The sequence below is a fragment of the Prunus avium genome, chromosome 5 (assembly GCF_965620075.1).
Source record: "Prunus avium chromosome 5, drPruAviu1.hap1.1, whole genome shotgun sequence".
Lineage (NCBI taxonomy): Eukaryota > Viridiplantae > Streptophyta > Magnoliopsida > Rosales > Rosaceae > Prunus > Prunus avium.
In genome coordinates this window covers 24,093,335-24,109,420 of record NC_142288.1, presented here as the reverse complement: position 1 = coordinate 24,109,420, position 16,086 = coordinate 24,093,335, and the positions used below count along the sequence as shown (strand labels likewise).

The window sequence follows — 16,086 nt, the reverse complement described above, 5'->3', positions numbered from 1 at the left end:
ATTCTTTTTATTTTATTTTTTTGGTGCAAAAGTTATATTTGTAATTCAATATCCAACTATACGAAGGGCCAAGGACTGCATAATTAACAGCAAAATCACACAATAATAAATTAAGCCGACCTATTATATTCCAAGGCAGCTTTTCCCAAATGAATAAAGCCATGCATGCATATGAATGAGTTAATGTTAATTCTAATTAACTTCCCAAAGTAGGATTATTAGTGCTGTGTTTGTGTCCTTATCGATCAACATCAACCTATCGATGTAATATTTGGACCAGCCAACATGCATGCATATATATACATGCATGTTGATTTGCTCACTGCTAACAATTCCCAACAATAAACCGACTTGACATGTGGGTTTCATCGGACAAGGATATCTCAACCGATGCTCACAAGAAGTAGACCTCATTATGAACCATGCAGTGCCGGTGCTAGCTAGCTCCCTTATTGTTTTCATCGACCGTCAAATAATTATCACGCATAGAAAAGTAACAAAAGTCTTGTATATATGGTTATGGATTTTTTTAAGGGAATGTCGGCAATACGAGAGAAATTTTATTGATCATTGAAAAATATTTGAGGGGCTTACCTCTATTACAAGAATTCTAATAGAGTGTCCTGAATGAAATTAATAAGTGGCTCCTCAAATCACTCAAACCTACCACTAATACCGAAAACTACATGAACAAGCCGATTCGCCACTCAAAAGTCTTGTATATATGCTTATGGATCTTAATTTGTCCATAGGATGACCAATTTTAGAGTTAATTATGCTAGAATTTTTTCAATGATCTTATTGGAACGGTGGGAGGGAGAATGGTCGCCTATTGGGTTGGGAGGCAGTCATGTGGCCCAGGCAGCCTGCAATAAATATTAGAGGTTTGGGAGTACCTGTTCATTTTCACACAAAAAATAAATAAGTCTTAGGGCACATTAATGAGTTGGGCAACTTTGAGCTACAAAGGATGAGGTGTAACCTAGTGGATGAGAAAAAATTGTACCCAAGAATTTATCATGGGCAAGCAATATGCCCATCCTTTTCCTTTTTCCTCTCCTTGTGGCACGGGTTTTGGGTTTGTGATGCCAAGAAGAAACAACTTAGTCGACCGTCGATATCATTGATTAATATTAGAACAAATTTTTCTTTGGAGAGAGAGGTGGATATATAAAAGTATGCTTTATTTGTAAGTCCAAATCTTTGCTGAGGAGAATTTGTTGCTATACATGGGGGGTTCAACTACCACCTACCTTTTATCTTGGCCAACAAACCATGTTTATGAACAATCAATACATTTAACTCCCATCTGTTGGTAACTTGGATTGTCGATATTACATTTGCAAACCTCTCTCTCTCTCTCTCTCTCTCTCTCTCTCTCTCTCTCTCTCTCTCTCTCTCTCACGCTTCAATCTCCCACACGCTTCAATCAAATGTAACATGGGTTTCTTATAACCTAGCTAGGGGGGAGTGAACAAGGTCGTCCCATAGTTGCTTTCATCAGCCATTTGTATATAGTGAAAGAGTCATGACCTTGACCCACATCCTTTTATTCTTCTAGCCCTTCTCTTCTTATTTCAAGCATTTGGGTTTTCTATTAAGAGAGAGAGAGAGAGAGAGAGAGAGAGAGAGAGAGGGCGGAGGAAGAGGAAGCTCAGCTACAGCTAATTGCACTTGAGAGACCAAGCAAACCGGTTATATCTATGACATTGCATTTTCTATAGGAACCCTTCTTCTCTCCGCCTCTTATTTCCCCACTTATAAAATTTTGGGTTCGTGTGTCTTAGAGCTTACACGGCTTCCATGGGCAAGGCCAAATCTGCTTTGGCATTGGTTGGTAGGGTCATAAACGAGGCTGTGAGCTTCATTGTGTTCTCAGTTCTAGACCTTGTGGATTTCCTCCTCTGTTTTCTGTACAGAGTTGCTGATTTTTTCATTGAAGCTGAATGGAAGCCTTGCTATTGCTCCTCATCCAAAGAAGCCATTACTAGCAGTGGCAAAATCTTGGTCTCTGAGCAAGGTGAGTCTAAAATTGTGTGCCTTAGCTCCACCAAACTGCAACTTGAGGAGATCTCAGACACTCTCTACACAAGGCCTTCCCTCTTGTCTGAGGTCTCAAAGCTGACCATGAAGGAGACCAAGAAAGGGACTGTGAGATCCACTTTCACTGTCAACTCCACCATTGTTGAAATGCTTCAAGGCAAGATTGGAGGCCAACAATGCCATCCAATCCCAAGGTGGTCTGATTGTGATTGTAAATTTTGTACATCTTGGACCTCTAATAGCAAGGAAACCCTCTATGTTAGAACTGAGGGACCCAAAGGTAAAATAATTTTCTCATTTTCACAAAATATATATCACAAAATCTGCATATGTGACTTATTTCTCCATGCCATTTCAGATTATAAGGCACAAGAAGATGTGCTTTTCATACATGGGTTTATTTCATCATCAGCATTCTGGACTGAAACATTGTTCCCCAACTTTTCAAGTGCTGCAAAATCAAGTTTTAGGCTTTTTGCTATTGATCTGTTGGGGTTTGGGAGGAGCCCAAAGCCAACTGACTCCATGTACACCCTCAGAGAGCATTTGGAGATGATAGAGAGATCTGTGCTTGAACCCAACAAAGTTAAATCCTTCCACATTGTGGCTCATTCTTTGGGTTGCATTTTGGCCCTTGCTCTTGCTGTTAAATACCCTCTCTCCATCAAGTCCCTCACCTTACTTGCACCTGTAAGTTCAACCTCTTGATTATGACCCTTACCCAAATTTTTGAAAACAAAATATTTTCCACTTGTGTGTTTTTCTTGTCGTGATGTTATGCTTGATCATATTTAAAACCACGTCGTTTTTTAAAGATCGTAGTTTTGAACATAAACACAAAAATTGTCGTTATATCATATGGTCACATCTATTTATTGTGGGCATTATTTGTCAACAAGTTTGTGCCAAGTTTAATTGGCTTTAACCCTATTTTTTGAACGTATGACGCGGCAGCCATATTACCCAATACCAAAGGGTGAACAAGCAACACAATATGTGATGAGAAGGGTGGCTCCAAGGCGGGTGTGGCCTGTGATTGCCTTTGGTGCCTCCATTGCTTGCTGGTACGAGCACATCTCAAGGACTATTTGTTTGCTGATTTGCAAGAACCACCGAATTGTGGAATTTCTTACCAAACTTGTCACAAGAAACAGGTAACTTTCTTCAACTGAATTCATCACTTCACCATCACCTTGTAGAATATTGTGCTTCATTTCCAACCACCAAAGCCCATTTCTAGACACACGCAACCACGTTATTCTTATATGCCATTAATAATTTTCTAAGCTTTCAAAACGATACTTGTGGACCCTTTTTTGTACGCATTGATTGATCCACTGTGATGGTAACCGATATATCCTAACCCACCCATCATCTCCAATTAGTAAATACCATGACAGCTGAGCTGGTCCAGCTTGTGTTTGCATTAATATTAACCAGTCAATGTGTGATGGGTCCATAACTTTGTAACATTTGCTTTTACCACATTTATTCGACGGAGCTTAGAAATTCTTAGATTCATACATGCGCTCCAATGAATAAGATTAGAAATTCTTAACAAATTCTCAATGAAGCGTAATGAATTAAGTTATTAAATTTAATCTAGTTATTAATTTGTTCTTTTGTTTGGTAATCTGCAGGATCAGAACTTTCTTGTATGAAGGGTTCTTCTGCCACACTCACAACGCAGCATGGCACACACTGCACAACATTATATGTGGCACAGCCGGCAAGATGGACAAATACTTAGACGTTGTGAGAGACCATCTAAAATGTGATGTGAATGTGTTTCACGGCAAAGACGACGAGCTAATCCCAGTAGAGTGCAGCTACAATGTGCAGTCGAAAATCCCTCGGGCTCGCGTGATGGTGATTGAGAAGAAAGATCACATCACGATTGTGGTTGGGAGGCAGAAGGCGTTTGCTAGAGAGCTTGAGAAGATTTGGAGAAATTCATCAAAAAGTGGTTAAGAAAAATATAAGACCTCTTCAAGTCAAGTCAAGTAGATGTGATATGCATATGTTAGTTTTGGAAATTAGCAGAGAGGGGTCAGTGGGGTAGAGAGGTGGATATATAAAAGTAGCCTGAGAAAAATGAGATAATGGGAGGCTATAATTTTTCTTCCTCTTCAACTGTCCAAGTCTCAGATGGCGCTTAATCAGCTATAGCCATAGCTAGACCTTGTGGAAATTGTTACCTGTGTATTGTTGTTGGGTTTGTCAAATGCCCTAAGACCTAAGTCATAAAATGTACCAAGTTGATGATATGATGAAGATAAGATGAAATTGAGTAAAAAAATCCTTGTTTTTATTGTTGTCTTGGTCTCATCTCTCTCTCTCTCTCTCTCCCATGTGGTAAATAATGAAAAATGCTTGCCTAAATCATATGAATGTCATTTCTTGAAGGGTACGTATAATATTTTGAAAATAAGCGATAGTATATAATTGATAAACAAACAAAAGTACAAAGCAATTATGTGCCGAATATGGGTAAATCTTGAAAGATATAATATAAGAACATGTTGTCCAAATGAAGCACGAAACAAACTAGTTTCTAGTGACCACCACCAGTTTTGTTACAACGCAATTAAAAATAAAATTTAATATAAGAAAAGAAATCTAGTGACAACCACCAGTACTTTGTTTTGTAGTCTTAGTCATCGAATATTGAATATAGCTAGAGATGTCACACTTAAACTAAGGTGGTGGGTGTGGAAAGTGGCTTGAAGACTTAATGCACCTCTTATATAGCAATTCATGTAACACGACGTACAAACCACTCTGATCTCATTTGAATCTCACACGTTCATTTTTGTACTGAATTCTTGCCGGTGAACAGCTAGTCAACTTTTAACACCTTCCTTAAATAAATTATATATTATAGTTCACAAAATTCTATGCCCAAAAAAGAAGAAGTGGTTTTTGTATGAATAAATGCATGGGTTTTTTGTTAGGTATATATACCAGGTCATATTAATTGTTGGCATAACAATGGCTGAATGCTACACGTCTGCGACAGTCCAAAACAAATTACAAACATGTTCATAATAATGCAAGTACACAATGTTGACTTCTTGTTCATCGAGTTTGAAATGAGCACGACCTCTGGGGCCAGGATATTTTGTGATATGGAGAGAAATCTTGTATGATAGCAGAGTCGCCCAACTTTGACGCCATGATGTACCTTTGTATTTTGGTTTATGAGAATGCTAGCTACTTCTTTGTACCTTTCATTTCTTCCGCAATCTTTTATGATAATCGATAATCGAAATCAATTAAATTGAAAATCGTTTAGTAATTTGATTAATAGCTTGCTACTTCAGTGTTTAATCAAACACACTAGGTTCATATATTTGCTCGTTTCTAAAAATTTGTAGGATGAAAACATCAAGAAATAAAGTAGAAGGGGAATGTAGCTAGTATTTCCCGAATGCTCAATATAAGAACATAATCAATGTTTCACATACACAACTAACAACATATTATTTACGTGTGTGGCCTAGGATTTGTGAATGATATAAAACTCTTGATTTGTAAGAGCAGTGTCACCCACCCAACTTTGACGGCATAATGCCCGCATTATATTAGTAGTGTTAAGTTTCTTCCAATATTGTACTAAAGTGTGGGCTGTTGGCCGCACGGCTATTATTCATGAAGGTTGGTGAAAGAAACGACCTAAATTGCTTGCTGATGAAAGAAACTCAAAGAATTGAACCAATGTGAGTTTGTCGTTTCTATATAGTTATTTTTTTATTCTTGTGTTATCAGTGCACTCAGATCATAACACGTGTATTATTTAATTTATTAAAATTATAATATGTAAATTAATAACACTACATGAGATGAGAAGTGACAGTCAAAATAAAAGAATTCTCATTTTGATACGCTTAATAAAGCTAGTAGTTGCTGAAATCAGCATGGACCAACTAAACTGACGGCCTGGGTCCCCATGGTAGATTTGCAAGTTGTAGCTCCTGAGAGAAACAAATAATGCAGGTTGATAGCAATTAAGAAGGGATCAGCTATTAAAGAACAAAATGGGAAGGTGATAGACATTAATTAGCAAGAAAAAAACTTAAGATGATCATGCCATGCATGTCATTATGCTGTGTATGTTTCATGGAGAATGTTGTTTTGCCACCATATTTCATAGCATATATAAATAAAATATTTACATTATCAAACTATAAATCTGAACTTAGATGTGTGGGCTAGGTCAGTATATTATGCCGGTGTGTCCAATGAAGGTAGAGTTTGATGTTTGGGAGGGCCACAAGCTTAAAATTATGAGTTTTTTTGTACAATATATGCCTATACTCTTTATATAGTCAAGAGGTAAGAAGATGGTAGGGGGGGGCAAGCCATCTCAGGCCTGTGAATAGCTCCGCCCCTGGTGTCCACCTCTACCTCCATTTCCACCTGAGCTCGATTCTGTCATAGTACATTAGAGTAATTTAGAATATCGTTTTGTAAAAAAAGATGACAGTGATAGGAATCCCATTTGTTAACCAAGTTGGCAGTGGTGGACTTGTGCAGGCGCAAGGAGGTGCAGGTGCACCTCCGCTCGCCGGAAAACTCCATTAGAGGTGCTAGAGTTGCACATCTGCTCAAACTAGAGACTCACGCAAAGTGTTCGATGAAATGTCAGAATGGGTTGGGCGCTGCGCTGCTGGCTGCTACGCGCTGCGCGCAGCATGCAGGCACTCCTTTTTTTTAAAACAAAGCCTGGCCAAAACGACGTCGTTTTGGACCAGGGTTTTAAAAAAAATAAAATAAACAAAAAGGGGAAAGTGATGGGCCATTACGTGGGCTTTTAAAAGGGCTTCTATAATTCCTTATTTAATTGGATTTTAATAGGGTTTGCACAATTCCTTATTTAAGTGGGATTGAGAATGACCAATTTAATATCACCTAATTTTATCAAAGTCTGCGTGCATCACAAGAATCCTGCGTTTTTATTTTCCTTCTTGAGTACGCCAATCCAAAGTAAGTCGGATGCCAATTTTTTAATTCTACTTTTAATAATTTTTTTATTCTTATTTAGCTCTCTCTGTATTAGTAAGATCAGTAGCAAGCTCTCTCTCTTTCTTTTTTTTTCTTTTTTTTTTGAGCTCTTAGCTTTTAAAAATTGCACCTCCGCTAAAAAATTCCTGAGTCCGCCGCTGCAAGTTGTGCTAGTGATGGAAGGTACATGGAAAAGCAGACATATAAATTAAAAGCTCGTACTACTTTCTGCCAAATTAAGCTGCGTATGAAAGAAAGAAAAGTTCGACACAAAAAAAAAAAAAAAAAAAGTAAGAAAAGGATTGGTGGAGAAAGAAGTTGGTTTAGGCACTCTCTCAATTTTTTTTTTCTTTTGGATTATTATGCTATTGGAGTGTGGAGGAGAAACGGGGCCTGGAAGAAGTAGCCTAATGGTTATGGACAGGTGGAGTTTTGGGTGATCAACAACAAGGGCCCAGAAAAGTTTATCAAAGTTGGGCTAAGTGGGTTAATTCCAGTTGAGCCCAATGTTGATTTCAGTCCATTTGTTCAAGCCCACTACATCTTGGGTTTTCTCAAATTTTTGCACCTTAGGGTTAAAAAATAAAAAATAAAAAAAATAAAAAAATAAAAAACAGTGGTGCTCTTCATCTTAAGAAGAGTAAAAATTCCAATTTAAACAAAATGGAGAATCTGCAAAAGCGAGATAAGATTATTTGGTTTGAGAAAGCACGCATTGAAATGTTTGGTTGGCTGCTCTGAATGTTAATGAACATTTCTCTCCTTCCAGAATAAAGATTTCCGCAACAATGAATCACAACTGTTCAAATTGATCGGGCGGCTAAAAATAGTTACCCAAAACTTATCAGATTTTGACACGTGCAACTTTTTAATTTAAAATAGAGTGTATTAAAGTCTAATGCCTCCAAGATGCTTGTGTCATTCAATGATTGAGTGCATAGGCAAAGGGGGAATCACCTTTAGGGTGATAATTTTTTACTTAGAAGAGTGAAAACTTAGTGCTAATCTTTTAGAAAAGTGAAAACTATGTACTAACTTGTAGGAAATTCACCCGATCTGTTGAAACTAGTTCATCTCACCTCATCAAGAATTGACTCAGTACGTTCAATCACCTTTCAATTAAGCGTCAATAAGCCACCCACAAATAATAAAGGAAAAAGTCTATCAGCCTTCGTAAAAATTCCTGATTCCGCCTTGATCGTACAAAACCGCCTGTCGAATCATCAAATATGCAATTGGGATGGTAAATCAGCGGCAACGATGCTTTGGCTTTTGGTTGGCTCTGACCTTATGCCAAATTTGAACTCTGGCTTTGTGTTAATTTTGAGATCTTGCTTTATGCCAGTTGTAGACTTTATGTTGGTTTGAGTTTTAATTCCAGTGGGCATTTACTGTTGCATTTGTTTAGGCTTTTTTTAAAAAAAATTTAATAATTTCACTATTAACATTAATTTCCGTCATTTATGAAATCCCTTGTACTTTGAAATTTCCTCATCCAAACGCACTGTTATGTAATTGATATTGCCTTTCTATTAATGAAACTTGATACCGACCCAAAAAAAAAAAAAAAAAAAGCAGTGGCAATTTCTATATCGAACCCTTTCAATCTTGTTCTGTCTTTAACAGCGATGCACATGAGGAGCTAGCAGCAGCCCATGAGGCAAAATTTTAATTTCAACACGCGTGCCATATATGGAAAGTGTTTGTTTCCCACGTAACAGCATGCAACTTTTCAACATCCTAGACAATAATATGGTGTAAAAATTCAATCTGGGCTCAACAAATCATTTGCACATGTGCCTTCACAAAAAGAGACACGTTTTTCATTATCCATTTTCAAGATCTCAGGTACTTTGTATACTAATACTTCTATAACCCATCTAGATCCTTTGATCGCTTTCATGGTGTGTTATGTGTGTCTTGTAAAGTCTCCATCAATGCATGATCAATGAATCTGAACATCATACGTAATCATTTCGACCCTAGATATTTCTGAATTTCATTCACCATACAAAAATATATATATATATATACAGTTTTTGGCCTAGGTGGAAAATTTTGAAGGGTTATACAAGTTATGCATTTCTGTGTATTTGGCTTTGTTCGGCAATTGAAGCACTTGTGTATTATATTTAGAATTCAATCCTCGACCTCAAAAGTTTGGAACTTGGTCAGAAGCGGCAACCATTTCTAAATTTAATTATTGTACGATACTTTTCTTAATTTTCTCTTGTAACAGTTCGAATCCACCTCCCCGTAATTTAGATTATATTAAAGTGAATATCATGTGTATGAAAACACAAAAACAAAAAACTTAGAGGTTGTTTGATAACCATTTCTTTTTTATTTTTCCTTTTTTAAAAAAACTAGAACTATTTTTGGTAACTGATTTTGTTTTTAGTTTTCAAAATCACCCTTAATTTGGAAAACAACTTGAAAATGTTTTCACTTTTTTTTTTTTTTTTTTCCTTTTTCATCCACTAATTTTACATTACCACACATGAAATGCACTCTAGCTCCTAAAACTCGATATTTGGGACCTCTGGACTTGAACCCGGCAACTCGATTCTTGAGTTCGGCCATGAATCCACTCCAAGTCTTGGGACCTTCTGATCCAAAATTCACCAAAAAATTCATCCTAATTCCAAAAAATTCACCGAAAAATACTACAAACTCTTTGTAACATACATCTATGATCTCAAATTCATAATTTAACCCCCAAAATTCTATGTCCAAGTCCATATAAAATTGAAAACTGAAATCAATTACCAAACAACTTTTTTTTAGTTTTATGTTTCCTTGAAAACTAGAATTAGTTACCAAACAAGTTTTTAGTTTTTAAAAAATAACAAATGAAAACTAAAAACTAAATGGTTATCAAACCGGCCTTAATTAACTGAAAGTTAAAATTCTGGCTATAGAGACAATCCAAACTCATTAGTCTTTGTCATGGAGCTAGCTAGCATGTTCGAAATCCAAAGGTCCGCATGGTAGTTAAACAAAGGACACAATTTCCTCTTCACCGAGCACCCTAATCAAGAACTAGTTCTTGTAGTCAAACCAGCCCATTGATCACATTACTAATCAGGAATTGAATTTCGCATATGAAGGATTCATGTGTTTACTTTACATCAAGGAATTGAAAAGTAAGTGAGGCCCACACAAAATTAGGAATTGAATTCCTGATTTTGGAGGAATTCAATTCCTATGTGGGAGGTGGTATTCTAATTCCTGGAGAATGAACCCATTAGGAATTCATCTTTTTTACCTATTATATCCTCACACAATATTCAAAATTTCAAATTTGTCATCTACTTTAACCCAACAACGAGGACATTTGAGTAATTAGTACCACTCATACCCCAATTCCATATGGTTTAGTAAACAACTTCAATAGGAATATGGAATCTAACTCCCCTCAATTCATATGGTTTAGTAAACAACTTCAATAGGAATCCGGAATCTAATTCTCCTCAATCAAATTCCTCCTCAATTCAATTCATCCTTAATTCAATTCCCCCTAATCCAATTCCCCCTAATACAATTACGGATTAGTAAACATGCCATTAATTCTAACTCAGTTTCTCTCATTCCCTTATTACTTCTAACCCCAAAGGATTTTAGTTCATTATTTCATGGACAAAAACAATGTTAAAATAGTTTACTAAAAAGATTCACCATATAGCATTTTCGTTATAGTTAAGTACAATAATTTTTCCTAAACACATATTTTACATAAACATGTTATAATATAAGAGGATTCCAATTAAGCCGACATATATATATTTGAAAATAAGCGATAGTATATTATTGATGATGAGCAAACAAAACACATCTTCTCCAGTGACCAAACACAACAACATATTGAATTGATCTGGAGAGAATCATGTACAACCTCAACAATGACTAAATCCTCGATTCAGCAACCGAAAGCACACGTACTTAGACTTACAATACAAATCCGCCGCACAACGATAGAAACGATATATATATATATATATATATATACATACGAAACACAACATATAGTTTTTCACATATTTGTAATAGAGAGATATAGCAAGTGAGTAGGCTAATTAACATGATATCTTCATAGCTTAGAAATATTAAACTTGGAAAACAAGTCTATACTTAACATAACGTACACAGATACATTCCCTCCTCCAAACTTAGCTAAGAAACTTCAATTTTCAGTTACAACAATCACTACCAAAGAAGAAGAATGAGATTCTCATATGATAAGGAAACTAATTATTGAATTTCTAGTTGTACCATCTTTTTATAATAGCGGTTCTCATGGTCTCCTCGCTTGGGAATCCATGAGGAACTCTAGCCACAACATCTTGAAGCATCATTTCTTTCACGCTTGATATGCTTGCATGATAAACTTGTAATTCAAGGTCTTTTAGTGCATTCATCAATCTAGCATATGGGTAATTCTGATCCGGACTCTGAACTCGTATCATAGCTTCTGAGCCCACAATCTTCACATCCACTTCTATAGCCCCAGCTACTTCACTATTATTATAACTTGATGCTGGCCTAGGCCGTGCTTGATGATGATGATGGTGACGATGATGATCGACTATGGAACTCGCACTTTGGTTGGATTGATGCTCAAGATTACTCAAAATACCCAATTTCGGTTTTTGGGGTTGTTGTTGTTGGATTTTAGCCTCCAATTCCTCAACCTTTGCTTTGAGCTTATTGATGTACACAACTGCATCAGAAAGTAAAGAAGCTTTGTCCATTTTCGACACATTTGGAACAACAGAGCGGAGGGCATAGAATCGATGGTTAAGCTTCTCTCTCCGCTGTCTCTCTGCCTCAACATGATTTATTGGTGATTCTCTATCAGTTCCATGGTTGGATGATCTTCCTCTCTTTTTTAATCGACCGTTATTCTCCGCGTTCTCCGTCGTGAAATTTCCAACTGAGTCAGAAGGCCCTGAGTCTGACGATGATCCACCAATATTCAAAGCAAAACGTTCCTTTGTACCACCTGCACGTCAAAGAATTAAACATATATATATATATATGGTAATGAAAAATTGAGTGAATTCCCTGGTATAAAATAATTTCAAACACCAATCGCTGATGTTTTTTGTATGTGTTTCTTACCTTGTGTGGTCCACTCTTTTTGAGGTCCAGCTGAAAACATTCCACTTTCAAGCAGAGGAACAAGTACAGGACCCTCACGACTGCTCTGTGGCTTTGAGACTCTGCTGTTTTCTGATCCAAAAAGAGATTTGGAAAGCTCCACAAGGCCCCAATCTTCTTTGATCACATCCAGAGAAGCCAGCTCAAGAACTCCACATGAAGTTTGAATACAAACCAAAGTTTGAATTCCATGCATTCGAGCTTCTTTCACTCTCTCACACTCATAGAATTGAAGCTCGTGGTCACCTGCCAGCCAGACAAAACCGCCAGAACAAAACGCACGGCCCAGAATATTACCAGTCGCATGGCATGCACCAAAAGACTGGGTTAGAGAAACTGTGTAGAAGTAGAACCACTCGGAGTCAGTGACATCTCCACCGTCCAAATCCATGTCTTCATGGAAAAGAGCTTCAACTTCTCTGTTAACAACCTTCTTTCTCTCCGTACTGATGAACCCGGATTTGGGTTGGTAATTATGGACTAATTTGTTGCTTCTTTTGGATGCCAAGTCCCTGGAGCTTCGGAAATGGCCACCAGCCCAGGACAAAGCAACTTGGCCACTGCTGTCTTTAGAGGCTTGCCAGAAGATTGAGTAAACCCACCATTCAGGCCTGTTCTGGACGATGAACTGGAGACGTTGTTGAAGTGTGGCTGAGTTATCTTGACCAAAGTTTGGAGAACAAGAGGACATAATTTCTTCCATTCAGGCTATTTCTTCTTCTTTTTCTTTTGTTTGCTAAAAAAACTTATGTAAGTCAAAATTAGTAGCAAAAGAGACACAGAAGATGAGAAGCAGTGGAAGAAGACGGACCTGAGCGAATGAGGCTCTTGGTGTTGTGACTGTGTGTGAATTGGAATTAAATAATGGGAAACCTAAGACCTATCCTTGTACTATTTTTTGTAAACGTAGGACTAATTGTCCCATGTGATAAACGCAAGGTACGGTAGAGACCTTGAATGTGGCCAGATTTATGTGGGGTTAACTTTGCGGGATTTCGTTTCATTGTCACTTGTCTGAAAATTGCTCTCATCATTTGCCACCATGTTCTCTTACGAAATTGTTCTTTCTTCATTTTGAGTTAAGTGACAAATCTCAACATTTTTCTCCGAAAATGTTGCTGAGGATACCACTTCATCATGTGAAAACAACTGGTGATGTCAATTTTGGATTATTATGTAATTGGCGAACAACTTCATAAAGGTTTTCCCATTGTTACTTTAATACAAGTACCAGAACATAGTTTTGAGCCTAAATTATCTGTGAGCAAAATATATATGGTATCTACAATTGATTATCTCGAGTATTCATCGGCATGAAATAGCAAATTATTACAAAATTCACATATCATCCAATATTATAGATGTGATTGTTGTAACTTTAACAATCCAATTCCATATAACCCAATTGACTTGGATGATTTGTTTTTTAATGAAGGAAAATATAGTATTGAAACACAATATAATAAACATAAACTTATCAACGGGTTTAGATTATTGATAGACCTAGAGCTTCAATTAGAGCTTAAATCCTGTTTAAGGTTACTTCCAAATGAATTAAACCATGACCCCACTTCACTCTTAATAAGCATCCAAAATACAAATCATTATCACACTTGGACTATCCAGATTTGGGTCAAAAATTCAAATTATGACCCCACCTCACTCCCATAAAAACCAATAATATCTTTAATTGACATGTATAGTAATACTACACAATATCAGTTTTATGCTCAATAATTCATCGTTGTGGCCTACTCTTGCGTCACCTAAAACGTTAACACAGTACCCACATCATAGTCCGTCGTGGGTGTGATTTTGGCCTTCTAGAACTCTTTGACGGTAAAGCATCTAGGGCATGTTTATTAATAAGGAATTGGAGTAACCATGAATCGGGTTAAGCAAGAATCGGAGTCATGTATTCCAATTAAGTTATTTACTGACTGTTAGGAATCGGAATGAAAAAGAGTTCATTCCCATTAAAATGTTTACTAGTCACCTTGAATCGGAATGAAAAACATTTTGATTACAAAAATGCCCTTGAACAAAATATATATATTTCCACAAACTACTACAATTTCATATGAAAAAATTTTGATTACAAAATAATAAGCTTAACTACCTTAATATTCTGTAAAAATAAAAAATTAATAAAAAATTTATTAGTATCAACAGGTAGGTAGTTGTTTGAAAAAAAATAAAACTGAAAAAATAAAAGAAGAAAAAGAAAAATGGAGATAGTAGTTCACACGCCTCTTTCTCTTTTGTTCTCTTTAAAAAAAATCTCTCTTTTTCTTCCTCTCTCCTATTCTTCTTCCTCTTTTATCCTTTTCTTTTTCTTCCTCTATTTTTCTATTTATTTTTCTCTCATTCTCTATCTCTCTCTTTCTTTCTTTTGCTAGAAGAAGATGAGAGGGTGGGGGAGGTGGTTGGGACGTCTGGTAGAAGAAAGGAGATAGGTGGTGGTGTGTTAGATTTGTGAAGGGTATTTTTGGCTTGAAAAACTTCATTACCTTTCACCCTTCTCTAATCCCACCTCCCTTCTCCGGAATCAAATCTCTTCAATATCAGGAATCATATTTGTTGTGGGTCCCACGCTATTGTTCATTCCGCTAGTGCAAGTAAACAAAGGAGTCATTCGTAATGGGAATGACTCTCATTTTACCCAATCTCTTTCCGGTTATGTAAACATGCCCTCAAGATTCTTGTAAATCAAAGTGTCCTCAGTGATAATTGGGGTCCTCTCGAAAGGAAAGAAAAAAGGAAAAACAAACCTACTCTAAGACTTTCTAGCTGCCACCTCCCAAACCCCTCCCATCCCTTCAAGAAAGACTTCCATGCCATGAGGATAACACTATTTTGCTATCCCCGTCTAACAACGCTATGAAACGCGTGATAACATTTCCACATGGCATAGCATTATTGGTCGAGGATAGCAACACTGTGCTATCCATGTTGCAACTAAGTTTTTCTCCATCCTTTCCCCCCTTCCTCCCCCCTCTCCTTCTACTCGCCCCTCCCCTTACTCTTTGTTTTGTTGGTTTGGTTTTGTGTTTTTTATTTGCAAGTTTGAGTTTTCATATCTCTTTTAAATCTGTGTGGTTCGCCTCTCCCTGAAAGGACTGATGTTTTGGCATATTTGAGGTCTTGGTTACTTTATTTTCTGGTTTGGTGGTCGTCGACGTGTTGCGGTTGTGTGTGACTCGTGTTGGTTTGTGGCTATTTTGGAATGAGAGGAACATAGTACTTTTCGATTCTGAACCAAAGTCCGCAGAGAGAAGTCTTATATGTGCGAAGAACTATGATGCTGAATTTTAACAATCTCCCTTGCTTCATCATTAGGAAACCTTTTTTGTCAGTTCGTGAACGACGTTGGTGATGGTACCTGATATAGAATGGTGATTTTAAGTATTGTTTCATGGTTTTTTAATGGAATATATTTTCTTCTAAAAAAAAGTCCCAAATGATTTTTTTTTTTGTTAGGCTTAATTATGGTTTTACCCCCTGGAACTAGAGGTGTCAAATGGGACGGGCCGGCCCAGCACGGCACGAGCCCAGCTCGTTTAAATGAGGCACGGCACGGCACGAGCACGGATACTAATGGGCCGTGCTCGGCACGGCACGAAAACTTGGGCCGGGCCGGGATCAAAAAATAGGTCCAATGGACCGGGCCGGCCCATGGCCCGAGCCCGCTTCAAGCACGGCACGAGCCCAAGCACGGCCCATTTAGCATTTTTTTTCTTCTCAAAAAGTCAAAATGCAATAATTTGACATCTAATGTCATTGTTTATATGTTTTTTTATTTATAAAAAAATCATAACCATATATTTGATGTCTTTCATTTTAGGGAAATTACTTGGGTCCTTAGTTAATTAAACATAT

At 37.1% G+C, this 16,086-nt stretch overlaps 2 protein-coding genes across 2 annotated transcripts; one reads left to right on the top strand and one right to left on the bottom strand.

Annotated features, from left to right (window-relative positions):
* The first annotated feature begins 1,390 nt into the window (after positions 1-1,390).
* Positions 1,391-4,354, top strand: LOC110758960 (putative lysophospholipase BODYGUARD 3). Its single transcript, XM_021960942.2, has 4 exons — positions 1,391-2,323; positions 2,402-2,733; positions 2,998-3,197; positions 3,684-4,354. The coding sequence occupies exons 1-4, from the start codon at positions 1,804-1,806 to the stop codon at positions 4,012-4,014; spliced, it is 1,383 nt and encodes a 460-aa protein (XP_021816634.1). The 5' UTR covers positions 1,391-1,803; the 3' UTR covers positions 4,015-4,354.
* Positions 4,355-11,103: 6,749 nt separating this feature from the next.
* On the bottom strand, positions 11,104-12,931 carry LOC110758944 (transcription factor bHLH14-like). The gene is made up of 2 exons (XM_021960925.2): positions 12,169-12,931; positions 11,104-12,049 (listed from the first exon to the last, which is right to left on the bottom strand). The coding sequence occupies exons 1-2, from the start codon at positions 12,908-12,910 to the stop codon at positions 11,310-11,312; spliced, it is 1,482 nt and encodes a 493-aa protein (XP_021816617.2). The 5' UTR covers positions 12,911-12,931; the 3' UTR covers positions 11,104-11,309.
* Between the last annotated feature and the right edge of the window lie 3,155 nt (positions 12,932-16,086).

Excerpts from the sequence above, each read along its gene's own strand:
- LOC110758960 (XM_021960942.2), top strand. The coding sequence starts at position 1,804 with ATGGGCAAGGCCAAATCTGCTTTGGCATTGGTTGGTAGGGTCATAAAC. Across the intron at positions 2,324-2,401 it reads TAGAACTGAGGGACCCAAAG|ATTATAAGGCACAAGAAGAT; the intron begins GTAAAATAATTT and ends ATGCCATTTCAG. Across the intron at positions 3,198-3,683 it reads AAACTTGTCACAAGAAACAG|GATCAGAACTTTCTTGTATG; the intron begins GTAACTTTCTTC and ends GGTAATCTGCAG.
- LOC110758944 (XM_021960925.2), bottom strand. The coding sequence starts at position 12,910 with ATGGAAGAAATTATGTCCTCTTGTTCTCCAAACTTTGGTCAAGATAAC. Across the intron at positions 12,050-12,168 it reads AAAAGAGTGGACCACACAAG|GTGGTACAAAGGAACGTTTT; the intron begins GTAAGAAACACA and ends TTTGACGTGCAG.